This window comes from Camelus ferus, chromosome 2, assembly GCF_009834535.1.
Source record: "Camelus ferus isolate YT-003-E chromosome 2, BCGSAC_Cfer_1.0, whole genome shotgun sequence".
NCBI classification, from domain to species: Eukaryota; Metazoa; Chordata; class Mammalia; order Artiodactyla; family Camelidae; genus Camelus; species Camelus ferus.
The window spans coordinates 65,235,062-65,252,101 of record NC_045697.1 but is presented as its reverse complement, the minus strand read 5'-3'; the positions used below and the strand labels follow the sequence as shown (position 1 = coordinate 65,252,101).

Below are 17,040 nucleotides of genomic sequence, written 5' to 3'. Positions count from 1 at the left end.
CCTTTATTTTTTTACTTGTAGAAGATAATATTATACTTATCTCACTGGATTTTTTTGAGGATTATATAAGATAATTTACAGAGTGATTAGCTTAGTGTCAGACACCTGAAAAGAGTCCAATAAATGTTGACTAGCTATTATTAGGGGGAAAGTGAAATGGAGGTGTAATATGCCAGCAACAAAAATTCCGTAAGAACAAATTTTAGTGTTTCACTGAATAGTGATTATCAACTAGGGATGATTTTAATCCCCCATGTTATCCCCAAGTAATTGGAACATTTGGCACTATCTGGCTTTTCTTCCCCCTGCAGTTTCTGTTTTTTATTTTGGTGAAACAGATATAAAATTAAACTTTTCATTTAAACCATTTTTAAGTGTATAAATCAGTGGCATTAATTACATTCACAATGTTGTGCAACCATCACTCCTATTTCTAAAACTATTTAATTAACTCATGAAGAAATTGTACTCATTAAGCAATAACTCTGTTTCCCTCCCTCCCCCCAGTCCCTGGTAACCTCCAATCTACAGTCCATCTCTGTTAATTTGTATCTGGCACTTTTTTTTTATTGTCGTGATTGGTGTCCACGGGGTAGAAGTAGGAATCCTGCTAAACATATTACAATACACAAGACAGCTTCCCACAACAAAGAATTATCTGGTCCAATTTATCAGTACTGCCAAAGCTGAGAAATTTTTGTTCTGGGTGAATACATTTTTGTTCATCTCTGAAGTATTAATCTACTTAACGTGCTTTCTTTGAAACTGTAGTTTAGACTTATTATGTAAGCATAAATAAAATATAAGGAAAGTTTTGTATGTATTTCTTTCATAAATTTGGTAACTTGTATTAAGAAGTTGGTTTCTTACTGGAAATCAATGGCTTCCCAGCATGTCTTATGTCATCTGTGTTATGGTCCCCATAGATGGCCTGGTCCTTTTTTAGTTGCTTTTTGGCTAGTCCCCCTCCCTGGGTAAGCCATCCTTTTTAACTTCTTCGTATTTTTTTTTTCTGCCTCCACATCCAGTCTGCTAAATACTCACAGAGAACAAGTGAATTAAAATACATTGATTCTACTATAAATGCATCCCATCCAAACGCAACTGAGCCTTCCTTTAACCTTCAAAATCCTTTGTATATAAACATAATCTATTTATAAAACGGATCCTACTTCATTGCAATAATGCTATGTTGATTCTGATGCTATATCTTGCATCTTCAGTGTCTCTCTTTCCACCTGATGTCTCTTATTTAGAAAACATCTTCCTTGAAATAGGTTTCTGCCTAAGATACAGTACTATTCGACCATCCTTTTTGTTTCCAAACTTGAACGAGCTGCCTACTCTTACTCTATTATTTGCTAATAACCTCTTACCGTCTTTCCCCTCACACTGTTTTAGTAAATGGTTTTTCAAAGGTCACCAACGATCATCTCATTGATAAACACAATAGCTTAAGACTCCTGGGTTCCATTCCTTCATTTCCACTAATAACATGCATGCCTCAATCTAGATGTTCCAGAATAACATCAAGTTTATGATTAAAAGTTTATTTATCATATTATCTCAAAACATGTTCATTTTCTTATGTCCCTGATTTCATAGCATTAGTGTTACTGAAACCCAGACTTAAAACATAGGATCCATCTCTGTTGCCCATATCTCAACCTCGTTAAATACATCTAATAAGTTTCCCAGTCTATTAACATCATTTTTATTTTCTTCTTTACCCTACTCTACAGTTCTGGGACATTGTACAACTAAAACTTATTAAAATTTTTCTAAGTGTGAACATTATTCTACATATTATTTATATATTACCAAGTATAGCCTTCAGAATAACTCTGTGATCCAGGAATTATTCCATTTTATGGATGACGAAAATAAAGCTAAGTGAATTTAAGTGGCTTGGCCAGGGCTCTACAGCTAATTAAGCAGAAACAATCCAAACTCCATGTTCATGCTGCCTTTGTAGCTTATCCCCTTCTTTAGATTTGACCTTCGAAGTTTTTCATCTACCAACCTGGTACAACCTTACTTCTTGACTTTGCATCCTAAAATTCTACTTCTGTTAGCCTGTGTCCCCAACCTATCCAGCTCCTTGCAAATTTCCATCTCAGTATCTTTATTTATGCTTTTCTTCATTCATGGAAGGATGCCCTTCTACCATATTGCCTTAAAGCAAAATCCTGAATATGACTTTCAGGTACTGACTTAAATGTTGTCTCATCAAGTAATATATGTATTTTAAGTAATTCATATTTGAAATTAATGGACCCACATTGTTCATATAATTTTAGTGTTGGGTGGATACACATAAGTTTAATCTTTTAATCCTCTTATGCTACAGTTGTGTGTATTCTATTAAAAATAGGTTTTTCCGGAAAAATCAAATGAACTTTCTTAGTTTCCTCTACCTAACCCATTTATTTCCTTTGTATTTATCTGTATTATAGTAAGAAAAATTCTGAATAGAACTGTAACTTAGGGGGATACCTACTAACTTTTCAACAAAGCTTCATGGGGTGGCTGTACCTTAAAATCTTATCCTCTACAAATCTAAAATATTGATTTTATCAGTGAGTATTTAAGGAATTGAGTGAGTTCTGGGAGACTGATTCACACTAACCCAGGTTGATAAGTAGATTTAGACTCCAGTACTAAGATCCATTTGCCATGGCTGCCTGGAAGGAAAAGCAGGGCAGAGTGTAGTAATCTATGTTTTGGTCTGGGAACGGAAAATAATGGTGCTTGTAGCAAGTATTTGCCATCTATGAACCAAGCAAACTTATTAGAAAAAAGCACATTAATTACATTGCTAATTTATTTTTTTTGCAGCAAACATATCTCTCTAGTGCTTACATTCAGGGGCTCATCATTCTCCTAACTTCAAAAGGTGATGTTGAGAATGGGAGCAGAAACAAGGAGGGGCATAATTTTGAAATGACTTCACTCAGACCATGATAAGGCCTGATAAACTGTGCCTGGTGTACCACAGAGAATACTTTTATCTGTGGCATGTCCTTGCTTTCCAGGTTGGATGTCTTTCTTTTCTAGGCAGTAACAGACAAACACTGCCAAATTCTAATCTTCAAATTTATCATTTTAGGCCTATTTTAACTAATCGCTTTTTGTTTTGTCTATATAAGTTCATGGAGAGAAATCCCAATATATATTTAAGCACTCCTGGATTCATTCACATTCCAGACTTGCTTTGATAAGACTATAGAAAGTCATGGTAAGAATTTCTCAAAGTAGCCAAGACTTCTCAGTTACCCCATAACTAGTAAAATTTGGGTTTACTTCTAGATCTGGGTAATCTTATATATTATCTGAAAACTTTGATTAAGTTTTTAGATAGCAACTTTGTTTTCTTTATTTTTAATTCCCTTTGGGAGTAGGGGAGGGTATAGCTCAATGGGAGAGTGTGCTTAGCATGCAGGAGGTCCTGGGTTCAATCCGTAGTACCTCCATTAAAAGTAAATAAATAAACCTAGTTACCTCCCCTTACCCCCCAATTGTTTTTAATTCCCTTTGGGAGTTGGGAAGAGTAACTTAGCTATTTATTTTCTTGTGGTTTTATGATTTTTGTACATTTTATGTTTACATTTTCCTTATTAGTCTATCTGTCCTTTGTAGGCTAGACCCATATATCTTTCATGACTGTATTCCTAGCAACACTTTGCACATTGTCTTGCACAGAATAGCTTTAAACATATTGTCTGAATGAATAAATAAATAAATAAATAAATACTGGATTAGACAAGGATTTCAATTCCCTTGCCTTGAAAGTTGTGGCAATTGTGATTTTATATTTCAAATAAGAGTACAACCTTCACTTATGTTCTGTTATTTTCTTGCTTAAATTTGCTTAAATAAACAGAAGAGAGTGAAAATCTTGACTTATCAAAACCCTAACAGAAAAGAAGCAAACTATCAAATTAGATGCTGCAAAGGCAAAAATTGTTAAATGACCTTTAGACTGTTAGGAGAAATTAGTAGCAAACTGCTACCAATATCAGCATCCAAGTCAGTAGTCACAGTGGGTTGGATCTGTCTTATTTGGAAGCTTGGACTTATTGCAACCTAGTTCTCTGCTTAGTCCCCATCTTCAGGGAATACTTCTGAGAGTTAAATAGAGCTCCAAGAAGAAAAGCATAATTTGGGAGTTTGAGATTGCAAATGTTAACCATTTTATATAAAAATAAATAAAAAACAAATTTCCTCTGTATAGCACAGGGAACTACATTCAATATTTTATAACAACCTTTAGTGAAAAAGAATATGAAAACAAATATATACACACACACACACACACACACATACACACACACACACATATACACGCACACACATATACATATATATACACACACACACACACACATGACTGGGACATTAAGCTGTACACCAGAAACTGACACATTGTAACTGACTATCCTTCAATTAAAAAAAGGAAAAAGAATGAAAAAAAAAAGAAAAGAAAAGCCTGATGTTCTTTTAGGCCTCATTAACAGAAGGAAGACCTGTCATGCATGATTTTGGTCAAGTGGAAAGTAAAATAAATCTGAGACCTCATTTGGAAAAAAGAATTATGCAAAACTGTGGGCTGGCTAGTAACTGAACTGCCTTTCAAGTTCAATACAATACTGAGCTAGAGTAAAAACTTGGATTTACAGTAGTTCAGTAATAATTGATAACTATAATATAAGAAAACTTAAATTCAGGAAGGAATGAAGCAGTCTTTGCTAGAGGATTTGGTGGATTTGTTTTTAACTCCAGTTAAATTAAAATTCTTTTTTTCTCTTAAAATTCCATGCCATTGTACAAATCATATCCATAAAGAGCAGGTGAATTTTTAAGTGAATGGTCGCTAGCTGCTACTTTATGACCCATGACTATTGAGCCCTTGGAAATTCCGAGTTTCAACTTTTATTATAGAATCCAGCATCATTAACTTTTGTTATCATGGGATCATAGAAAGATTTTCATCCCAATGAAATTATCAGTATAGCCTTTCATTCCCTCCTAAAATCATGTGCTTCATCTTAGACAGGAAAAAAAATGATATAGACACAAAATGCTGTGCAGGAATAAAATAGCCCTATACTTTCAAATATACTGATTAACTCCCTTTTTATTTACTGGTGGTGGAGACATATAGTATTCTTTTGCATTCAGGTACACTGGTCTTGTGTTGAAATGAATAGAAGACACCATATGGAAAATAAATGTATCTCAACCTCTCTACAATCAATTTCAGATGGATTTCATATTTAAATGTAAATGATAAAACAAAATTTCTAGAAAAAACATGAGAGTATGTCTTCATGATTGTGGAGCAGGAAGTTTCTATTAAAAAAGACAAAAAGCACTAATACAAAGAAAGCAAGTTAATAAGGGACTACATTACAAATAAAAATTTATACTTATCAAAATTCACCCTTTATAAAATGAAAAGGTAAACAATGGGAGAAAGTATTTAAAATACATTTGGCAATAGACTCTTATCCCTAATATATATAAAACTCTTACCAATCACGAGGGGAAATAAAAGTAAAATGACTTGAATAGGCACTCAATAAATAAAAATATTAAAAAAACCCTCAAATGTACAAAAACCCATCCATCAGGAAAAGGTAAATTAAAAATAAAATCTGAATCTAATCCATACCCACCAGTATAAATAAAATGAAGAAGGTGGAAAATAACAAGTGTTGCTGAGGAAGTAGAAAATTGAAATGCTTCTGCTTATTACCAATGGGAGTCCAAGTTCATGTAAACATATTGGAAAACTGGCTGTATCAGCTGGCATTAATAAGTGACATACCTTATGCATACATCTCGAGCTAGAAATTCCTTTCCTAGGTATACACTCAACAAAAATACATACGTACACAAGAGACCATGCATAGTACCGATATTTGTAATAAGCAAAACTGGAAAAAATTATCAACGTAAGTTATATAAACTGTGGCATATTCATGCAATGGAATACTTTGGAACAATCAAAATGAATAAACTTTTCCTACATATTTCAACACGGTTACATATCATAAACATAATGTTGAACAAAAGAGAAAGACAAAAGAGTATATACAGTATGTTTCTACTCTTACACAGTTTAACATGAATCACAACTAGTTTACTGTGTGAGAAGTCAAGATAATGCTGTAACTTCAAGGAGTTACAACTGGATGGTGCATGGAAGGGGACTCTAGAAGTGCTAATGTTCTGTTTCTTGGTCTGGATGCTGCTTGTGTGGAAATCTGTTGAGTTATAATATATGCACTATAATCATGTACATTATATTTCAATTAAAAGTGTACTTTAAAAATGCAAAGCAATCATCTATGAACACATTATTATGAGAGAGACTTTCATGCAATGAACATATTTTGGGAAAACCTGATAGTCATGTGTTCCTTTTTCTAACATTATGCTAGCCTCATCTTAAAAACTGTACATTGCATAATGTCTACAAGTAATTTCTCTTTTTGTAAAAACTGGGTTATTTAAATAGCTGTTAAATAACTATCACAGTAATTGGAATATTCACAGTACCCTTTTGATGACTAGAAACCTTTCTATATCCATTGAGACTAGACAACTTCACTTGTTTTCTAAACCTTCCTAAAGGCTTATTTCTGGCAAGCTGCTTACGTATTTAAAGTAAGTAAATTTGCCTTTTTGTTGTTTGACAGGATCAAAGTACTCTGGAATATACTACAATGGAATCAAAACTATATTATAAAGTATCTTTAAGGAATAAAAGATAATGCCCTCTTCTTATTGCAGAATAAAAGGATTTCGTGTAACAGTAGGGTTCCTTTCTGAAAATTTGAAAAAATGCAAATAGGCAATATATTCCTTACTATACACATAATAAAACCTCCTGTTTTCAAGGAATTGATTTTTCTTATCAAACCTGAAAACTTAAAGTTATGATCAAAAAGTTCTAATGTATGTATTCTTTCTGGAAAGGGTTTAATTTACATAGCATCTAATGAACATTCTTCCTATATAAAAACTATTGTTCTTCAAAATATCATCCTAATCCATATTTAAATCAAATCATGTGAGCACTCCTGTCTCACTATACTCATTTCAAGGACACTTACAGGTACATTGTGATAACAATTTTCTACGGATATCACAGCAGGCTGACTTACTCAGCGGCACGAAACTGCTGTATTTGTCTTAAACCTTTGAAATCTTGAATGAGAGGTGGAGCACTAAGTGTAGACATGTAATGTATTAAATTTCAAAGACTTCAAAGGGAGCATAATTAACTCAATGCCACAAAATTGCTCCAGGGACAGAAAAAAGATGCAAACAGAATTGATATGCCCATTCTCCCCCTTAGCAATTAAAAGACAATGCTAAGTGAGCAATTTCTTTTTTAGAACTCATTTCTTTGACTTTTAAGTTAATACTTCCCTTGAAGATTTCAACAACTTTCCATGCCAACTTATAAAATATAGGAAGCAGTGAAGGTGGGAGTTCTGCTATTGCCTCTCTTTGACCAAAATTTCTGCCTTCCACCCCTTCCTCTCTTTTGAGCTTACTGAACCTGTCTCTTTGACCTCATCATAACCTTTAGTTCCTCTATCTTTCCTATTATCCCAATCCATCAGTTTCTTTCTAGCTTTATTTGCCTTTCTATCCATCATATAATCCACTATAAGTCATTTCTGTATTTCTTAGGACTTGACAATCAGGTATCCCTTTAACTGGCTGACAACTTACTTTACCAGTTTCAAATGGTGAGTGTCATCAGCAACAGCTACAAAGATGCTAAATGATGCTGGAGTAAGTTGAAGAATAATATTGATTAGATCTAAGGAGGCTTTTAATTTTCTCAACTGTAAATTTGGAATTTGAACAGAATGTTACAAGTTGTACTTCCCAAGCCTAAAATGTCATGGTTCAATATATTATTTCTTAAACATTATAACAATGGTTCTTTAAAATACTTTCTGTTAATCTCTAAAAATCTGAAAGACCATTCTGGAACTTTCAACTCAAGAAAGTCAAAGGGGATCACCTCCATAACCCCAATAAAAGATAAGGGATTGAATAGATATATAAAACAAGACCCAGGAGGAAAAAGGGACAGAAGCCATCAGAAAATGTTTTTAAATAAATTACTGAAAAAAGAAAAGCAGATGAAATAGTGCTATCTGATGAAGCATTACAGGAGGAGCCAGGACTAGGTATCATCATAAGAGGCAGCAGCTGAGCAGAGGACTGCACCCTGCAGAGTCCTAGCAATTTTGAGGCTTATAAATGCCAAGCCAAATGGAGGGCAGGAGTGAAGTGGGAAACTGAAAAATCTGGGAGTACAGCTATGTTCTCTACATTTCTGTGAACACTAAATAGTAAATTCTGACCCATTGCTCCTAGGCGATGTACAGGGTTTGGGTCTTGCAAGCCTCTGGTTTTATGTATGATTCTATTTAAAGACAGTTTATCTATATTGTCTGTGTTAGTCCATTCTAGCTGTTATAACAAAATACCACAGATTAGGTAGCTTACAAACCTTATTTCTCACAGTTCTGGAAGCTGGAATTCCAAGAACAGGGTGCCAGCAGGATTGGGTGAGGACCCTCTTCCAGTTGTGGACTTTCCCTTCTATTTTTACATGATGGAAGAGGCTAGGGAGATCTGCGGGGTCTCTTTAGCATTTACAGTAGCACTAATCTTATTCATGAGGTCCCCACCCTCAAGACTTAAGTACCTTCCAAATGCTCTACCTCCTGTTACCATCACATTGGTCACAGGATTTCAACATATAAATTTTAGAGACACAAACATTCAAACAATAGCATGTTGATACATTAACACTGAACGCATGGCCAATGGCACTATAACTCCTGCCCAAATGAGGCTTATGTGACACAGGTATATTTTCAGTAAGACACATCATAGCCCTCTCACTCTTAGGAACACTGAACAGCACTTCAGCACAATGCTTGGGGGCTATTTTAAATAGTGAAATCACCAACAAAAGGCATAAAATGTGCAAAAACAACACTAAATAGACTGTAGAAAGGACACTTGTTTACAATATGAGAGCTGAAACAAGAATGCAGAATGTGGTTTTCTTTGCCCTTAACTGTTAATGAGGGCTGTTGGTCAATTCAGAATTTCCACACCTCTGCAAATTTCTGTGAGTGACCGTGAAAGCATCCCGAATGCTGACTTATTTGGAGTTACAAATAAATTTTAGTGAGTAGTGAATTTGCAAATACAGAATCAGCAAATACGGAAGACTGACTGTATTGAAACGTATGCTGACTTTCACCGGGATCTTCACCTCCATCCTAGAACAAAGACCACACAAAGACACACATACTTCCAGTAAAATAACAGAATCTCATATGCCCAATCTAAATGTAAACTCTTGGGCAAGCCAAAATCCCTTCTTTATATGCACAGCTTTCAGTCAGCATATTGATGCATTCCTAAATATGAATGTCAACCAAGGATTATGAGACATTTGAAAACAACTGCAATGTGAAAAATATCAAGATAAAACAAGGAAAAATTTACCTTAGAATATATAGAGATTATTTGAGGAAATAAGAGAACTTAAAAATTCTAAGTAGTAACTTTTGAAAAATTAAAGATTATGTTAAAAGAAGAAAATGCTTACCAACATGAAGTGAAATGGATAGTAACTCAGACACATAATCATGAAATTTTAAAACATTAAAGGTAAATTTCCCAAAAGGATTCAAGGTGCAAACAACAAACCACCTTCAAGTAAATAAAGATCAGACATCAGCTGGATTTCTCATCAGTTAACTGAATGCCAGATAAATGAATACTACTGATGTTTAAGGTAATTGGTTTTTCAACCTAGGGATTTATAATTAGCCAACTTATGAAGAATGAAGTCAGAGTAAATATATCTTCATAAATGAAAATAATTTCATAAATAAAACAATTCTACCTCCCACATATCCTTCCTTAGGAAGTTACCTGAGGATATTCTCCAGCAAAAATAGGATACTAAAAAACTGGAAGATACAGACTTCAGAAATTCATGGATCTGGCCCAAATGAGTGATGAAGAAAGTACCAGAAATAGGACAGGAAAGCAAGTGCTCTGAGAGGGAAGGCTCCAGGCAGGAAACAGGATTTTGAAGATTTTCACTAAAGACAGGGATTTGGAATTTATGTAGCCAACAAAGATAAAATAAAGAAAAAAGTAAGAAAAGTAATAACTCAAAATATTTGAAGCTGAGTGAGAAAAAAACTCAACAAAATCATATCCTACTACTTTGTTGTGCAGTGAAAAATATTCATAGTGATAAAAATATAGTAATCACTTTATAGATTTCCATCCTATAGAATCAACTTTTAGCCAAGGCATGAAAGATTATTTACAGTTACAGAGTAGAAAATATGTTTCTAATATACCCAATATAAAAGTAAAGCTGTGAATCGTGGAAGTTGAGGGGCAGCAGAGTAGAAAAGTAGGTAAAGACGCTTTAGGGACACTATACTCACTGTAGTAGACAGAATAGGAGTAAAGGTGTAGCTATGTAATTTAGAGTTATTTTAAATTGTGTTATACTGAGAGGAGGTGAGGGTATTGGTAAAGCAAATGAACTAAATCTTCATTTACCATATCAGAAAGCAAATAGGTAGGAGACAAAATAATAAATCAACTAATAATAAATTAGCAGAGTAAATCAAAATACAAAAATTAAAAGTACATAGTAGCTGTATATATCAATGGAGCAATATATAACCATTAAAATTACAAGGAACACTTCCTATATCTCAATGGAATGAGCTCCTAGCTGTTACTAAATAGCAAAAATCCAGGCACAGAACTTATACCTAGCAGACCACTATTTGCATACAAAAGAGTAAAGTAAGAGTGTATATAAAAGGTCCTTTTGAACCTTTTAAATCTTGAACCAGGTGAATGTGGAGAGTATTCTGAAAGTAAAAACTGATTATATTTTAAACATTAAAATAAGTAATTATTTCTCAAAAGAATAACTTGAAGGAGATATGGGTGGGCCAAGGGACTCTTGTTTTACATTATAAAACCCTTGGTTGTATTTGGTTTTTTAAACCCTGTCCATCCCTCTCTCTCTATCACCCACCCACTCACACACACACACACACACACACACACACATATGCACACACTGAATTTTTGTTTGTCTATCATTGTCTGCCTAATGCATTCTTGTTCATTTTGCATGATTCTGCTAAAGCAAATTCTCTGTGAAACTTCTTCTGAGCCCAGTCAAACTCCCTGCAGAATTAGTCAGTTCTCCTATGGGACTCCAGAGCACCATTTACCTACTACTATTAGAGTATTTTCCTTTCACATTTTATTGTGTAATTACATGCCTGCTTCCTCCACTAGACTAACTGATCCTCTAAGTCAGGAACTAGTCTTTGTGTCTCCAGACCTCTAGTGCTGCCTGCCTTTTGATGAACTGGTTCTAGTACTTAAGGAGTCAGCCTATTTGCTACATGGAGAAATGTTCCTAGAACTCATGGGAAAGCAGAAGGAAGCTGGGAAGTGTTTGAGAACAGCTAATTGAGCAACAGGAACCACTACACAGGTCAGAGAAGAGGATAGCCAGCTTAGGATGGGGAAGGGGGTGGGTTCACATTTTTTTCTGTCATTTCTATTCACTGCTTGAGACTGTAAGATAAACTTTGTCCATAAGTTATAGAGACATAAAATCAGTCATTGTGAAAGACAAACTGAGTAGGGGAAAATGGTGGCTAGGTAGAGAAGGGGAGATAAATCTCTCAGGAAAATCACAAACATAGATGTATGTGTTTGGGAACAAAGATGGAAGCTGTAGATTATTACAAGTATCAAAGTTCAGTAGCAAGGATAGGGGGCCGCAGCATCTGCTGTGTGTCAGGTATGTACTTTGTGCTAGAAAAAGTGATGTAAGTCACCATTTCTTAAGCATCTACTAGGCGCCAACTCCCACCCCACCATCTCTTTAAGGTTTATTATATCTCATTAATCAGCATTACAAATATAATCAATTGAAATCAATAATCATTTCCATTTTACTGGTGAAAAAACAGAGACTCAAAAATGTCAAGTAATTTGTTCACTTCACATGACCAGAAAGTAGGTGAGATGGCTTGTATTTGTCTGTTAAATACCACTTCTCTTTCGTGAATTTCCTACACGATATACTAGGTCTGATTCAAATGTGCCTTCTCAATGAAGCCTTCTCTGATCTCTCCAACCAAAACCAACAATAGACACTTCAGCCTTATTTATTACAATTTGAATATTCCAAATTATATCATGTCTTTGTGTATTTACCTTCAATCTTACAGTATATTTTATGTTTCTTAAAGGAAAGAGCAAACTTTTGTGAAATTGGAAATATTTTTTACATTGAAAGAAAAATCCAGCGTTCAATGAGACCCTCTGAGTCATTTGCTAGACTTAGAAAGGTCAAAGTTCTATATTTTGTCCTTAAACTTTGTAACAAATTTTTTGATTAAAAAATGTTGATATTTTCCAAAAATTTTATTTTTTTTTAGTAATTTATATCCTGTTTCAAGTTCCCTAATACCAATTATATTATAGTGTAAAGAACTTCTAACACTTTCCTAATTTGGAGGCTTTATAATAGCACTTTGGGAGCTAAAGAAAGCATAATGGAGAAATGAAGAAAAAAGTACTAATCAAATAAAGTCATCAAATTTTTTTAAACTAGTAGTAAAAGCCATGTGAAAGCATGTAATGTTCTAGCACTATATAAAATTTAAAAATTTGAAGTAAGGCAAAAAATGACTTGACAATAATATTTTGTAAGGCAACAGCAAAGATTTTTAGAATATAGAGATGTTATACCAATCATTAGAAAGTCTTAATTGTATTTTGAAAAAAGTTTCAGAGCTTCTAGCCAAATGAACAGATACAGTTAAAATTTTGAGGATCCAGCATCATGAAATGTACAGAGGTCATCAGTTTGCAGAGTTTCAGATAGTTTTAATTATTTGGTTTGGTACAGAGTTCACAGAGCAGAAGTAAGTCTGCTATATGTTTTTGTAAAAGTAATCATGTTTAGGCAACAATAGCCTGATTCAAGGCAATCTCTTCTCAGAAGCAAAACTTTAACTTGCATAAAAAATTTAAGTATTAGTTAGACAACTTGTTAAATCCAATCAGGTAAACAGCACTTTTAAATCCCCAGAAGGTTTCTTATAATCATCCTGGCTATGAGCCTAAATATATATAAATACAAAGCATCTTGGCAATTAACTGGACAGTACGGGGTAAATGTGATGAGCAAAAATCACGGTGCTACCTCAATTAGTGCTAATGAGAGCTGTGTAGTTAATTCCCTCACACTGCTCTTAATTTTCATCTCCTCGGTGGGGTCTATTCCAAAGCATTTAATTTGTACACCCTATTCCCAGCCCACAACAATTTAAACTTACCTCGGTAATGAAGGATTTGGCTGTGGCTGGATTCATAACAAGGATGGCTCGCCTAAGAGTGTCTCGATAGCGATTCAATTCCTCTATTCTCATGGTATCAAAGAGGGTGGTGATCATTTTATTGATGTTGTTTTCTACCTTCTGAAGTGCAACATCCATCCCCTGCTGAGACACTTTGTCCAAAAATTCCTGTATTCCACGGATATCTAGGAACATCAAAAGCCCATCAAATTGTGAATTACAGCACAGAAGGGAAATAAAAGCCATTTTAGTTATATCAGAAGAGTTTATTGTTCAGCACTGCAGGCTATCTAAAACTAATTGAGTAGCTGATGGAACTCTCAAATACGTTTAAGGTTGAGTACGTTAAATGTGTTTACGTGAAAGATGTAGAATTGTTATTTTTTAAATGAATTTCTCTTCACAGAGCCTTGTAGATTATCTCTCTTCTGGAAAATGTTAGGACACGGGGGGAGGGAGGTGACTGGGGAAGATCCTCACTTCCCTAAAGCAAACGTGAGATAAAGAGGGTACACTCCTTATTTTACCTCTACATTAAACAGTGACATTAATCTCAGGCAAAACATGGATATCATTAATGGCTGATGAATCTGAATCAAGATTACTATAATTTCTTAAAATAGGCAACAATATCACTAACCTTGACATTTTTCAATCTAAATAGAAAGAGGGTGAGCCTTGACATGTTGTCTTCAAAGGGTCTTAGGTCACCTAGACCACAAATAAATAAAACAGCTACATTTTTGCCTATTTTAGGTGTACTCCTTTGTTAGCTCAAATCTGGCCAATTTGGTAAAGATGGTTTATTTTCAGGAGTATGGGGGATATAATTTGTGTGTAAAACATAAATTTTAACAAAATATTCACACACATTTTCCAAAATAAGCAAAGTTCTGAAAGATAATCAAGTAAAACGTGTCTATTTCACATTTAAATGAGAGTAAAATACAGTCTAAATAAAGTGCTTAGAAATTTGTACTTTCACTTATATTTAAGTAACAATTAAGTGTCTGAAATGTTACAGGTAATTCTTCCTAGTGCCACATTGGCTGTTTATAAAAGAAGGGCATCAAAACATTGATAGGTATGATTGGAAGATGTACCTGGCACAATATAATCTTAATATAGCAGATTTGTTCTGACTATGAAGTACTGTATATTCTTCTGTATAACATAAAATGTTAAAAGGAGGGAAAAAAAAAAAGCTAGTTAAGATAAGGAGTGAATGAATTGTAGGTTGCATATTATGAATCGAATTATCTCAAAATTCCTAAATTTTTGCATGCATGTAAAATTTATCTCTCAAGGACAATAATGTCATTTAAAAAAAATACATTAGCAATTAAAAGCAATATATAAGCCCACAGAGTAAGAAAAAAAATAGTGACAAATTTGGAAACTAACATTTGCTCATAACCAAAGTCTGTATTTGCAAGGTAACACATTAAAAATAATAATTTTGAAATTTGCTTTTTTATGATTAGTTTTATTTTAAAACAACTACTATAAATATTACATGTTCAGTTATCTGACTCTCAAACTCTTCACGATAGATAACTGCATAAATTTTACCTTATATTCCTTATTCCTAATTAAATTTTAAACCCAGGATGTCAGCATCATAGTGGCTTAAAAGAACAAATCCTCATATAGAGCAGAATGAGATAAAAGGAGCTGGAATAGTAAAGGTATTATATACTCATTAAATATCCAGGTCAGAAAGTTCCTAAGGATGTAAGGTACTCAAGCATGGATTAAACAAAGGGTTAGATCTGATGAAATTCAGCAGATACAGGGAGACATATAACAGAACTATGTTCACACTCAAGCAGGCCTTCTCAAACTTTGTTGTAAATCAGAATCACTTAGAAATCTTATCAAAAAGGCTGAAGCCTGGGCCCCATCTCAGAACCAATACGCCTTTAAAATATGTGTCAGAGCAGATCCTTGATTTTGAATTGTAAAGCTGTTGTTTTTTAGTTTGTATCACTTAATGTGCACCTAAATATAAGACAGACAAAGCCAAAAATACATTGAAATAAGTAGAGATGTTCAGAAAACACAGTGTGACCAGAACAAAGGTTTCAGATCATTTGTGCTCTAGGAAATCTCTGCTCATAGAAATAAAATCCCAGTGCAATTTTGTATCTTAACTTTGAGGGAAAAGATTGTTTAAAAAAAAATTGTAGAATACAGTAACAGATGCTGTGTGCCCAGAATACAACTGTGACTATCCCTCCCAAGATTGAGGCAGACAATAAACAAGTCCACAAAGTAATACGCACAAATCACACTAAGTGCCCTGAAGGAAGTAATAAGGGCGTGCTGGTAGATAATCATAGGGTGAGGAGGAGGATCTCTTTTACTTAGAATACTCAAGGAAGTTTTCTCTGGAAACTGATATTTAAGCTGTGATCAAAAGGATGAGAAAACTTTGCCCAGAGAGATGGGATGAGAGGCCAACAGCAGTGCCCGGAGGCACGGCCAAGAGCTTGTGTCTGAAGTACCTACAGGATTTCAGCCTGGCTGCAGCCAAGCTAGCGAGGGTGGAGCTAGGAAGGGCAGAGTTTGGTGAAGTTGTATGGAGAGAGAAGGTCAAATCAGATGGATCCTTGTGAGACACAGAAAGAGGTTCTGATTTTTTTCTGACAGTTTTAATCGCTTGAAAGTTTTAAGTAGAGGATCTGAATATGTAGATGGTAGGCGATGTGTACGGAATGAAAAGCAGTCTGATGTGATTTAGAAAGCATGATACAAATTCAGCTTGTAAATGATCTTCCCTTGATTTAAAACACTATGAACTTTTCTAGCTTTTATTTTTGACCAGAAATTTTAAAACATACTTATTGTCATTTGGCCAGAAAAGTGATATGATAAAAGATTGCTTCTGTTCCTCTGTTTCCTTAGTCTGCAGTGCTGGTTACACTGCCTAGATAAGTGATTATAAAGTTTTCAAAATTTTTTCTGATCTGTAAATGAAGACATCGTTATCTTATAGATATCTTGAAAGATTAATTAGTGAGGAGGGTGGTGTGTGTGCCTGCATGGGAAATCCCGTGTAGGTTCTCACACATGGTAGTTGTTATTATTGTTAATAGTAGTTCATAATAGCTTAAGGGACCACCCCTCTCTCCCCCAATAGAACAGAATCACCTAAAGGTTTACTGATGGCTAGCTGCCCAAAATAGCAAGCATAATATTTTAGAGTCTTGGAATGCAGGAGTTAAGTGAACAATAGTAGTTTTGCTTATTTGAGAGTAACATCAAACACTTATCACTATGGAAAAATTAAAAAAGAGACTGGGCCTTTGACTTTGTCAATTTGTGAATGTGATCAACCACCACAATTATCCAGCTACATTATCTGTGTATCTTGTTAGTTGGCAGGAGATGAGTAAAATGCTACAGGTTATAGAAATTAAAAAGACAAGAGGTGATGCCTGACCTCATAAAGCTTCCAGGCCTGTGGGATGACTAGATGTTATTTATTGATAACAGAAAGGTAAATGGCCGTTTCAATAGTTCCCAGAGATTCTTAATTCTACCGACCAGATAATTATATAAC

The 17,040-nt window shown here is 34.4% G+C and overlaps 1 protein-coding gene across 3 annotated transcripts in view; it reads right to left on the bottom strand.

Annotated features, from left to right (window-relative positions):
* Window positions 1-17,040, bottom strand: part of GRID2 (glutamate ionotropic receptor delta type subunit 2) — a 1,267,610-nt gene that overhangs the window by 567,397 nt on the left and 683,173 nt on the right. For all 3 annotated transcript variants that reach the window (XM_032459821.1, XM_032459811.1, XM_032459829.1), the window contains exon 4: window positions 13,455-13,660. In XM_032459821.1, coding sequence (XP_032315712.1) covers window positions 13,455-13,660 — 206 coding nt within the window. The remainder of the gene's footprint in view (window positions 1-13,454; window positions 13,661-17,040) is intronic.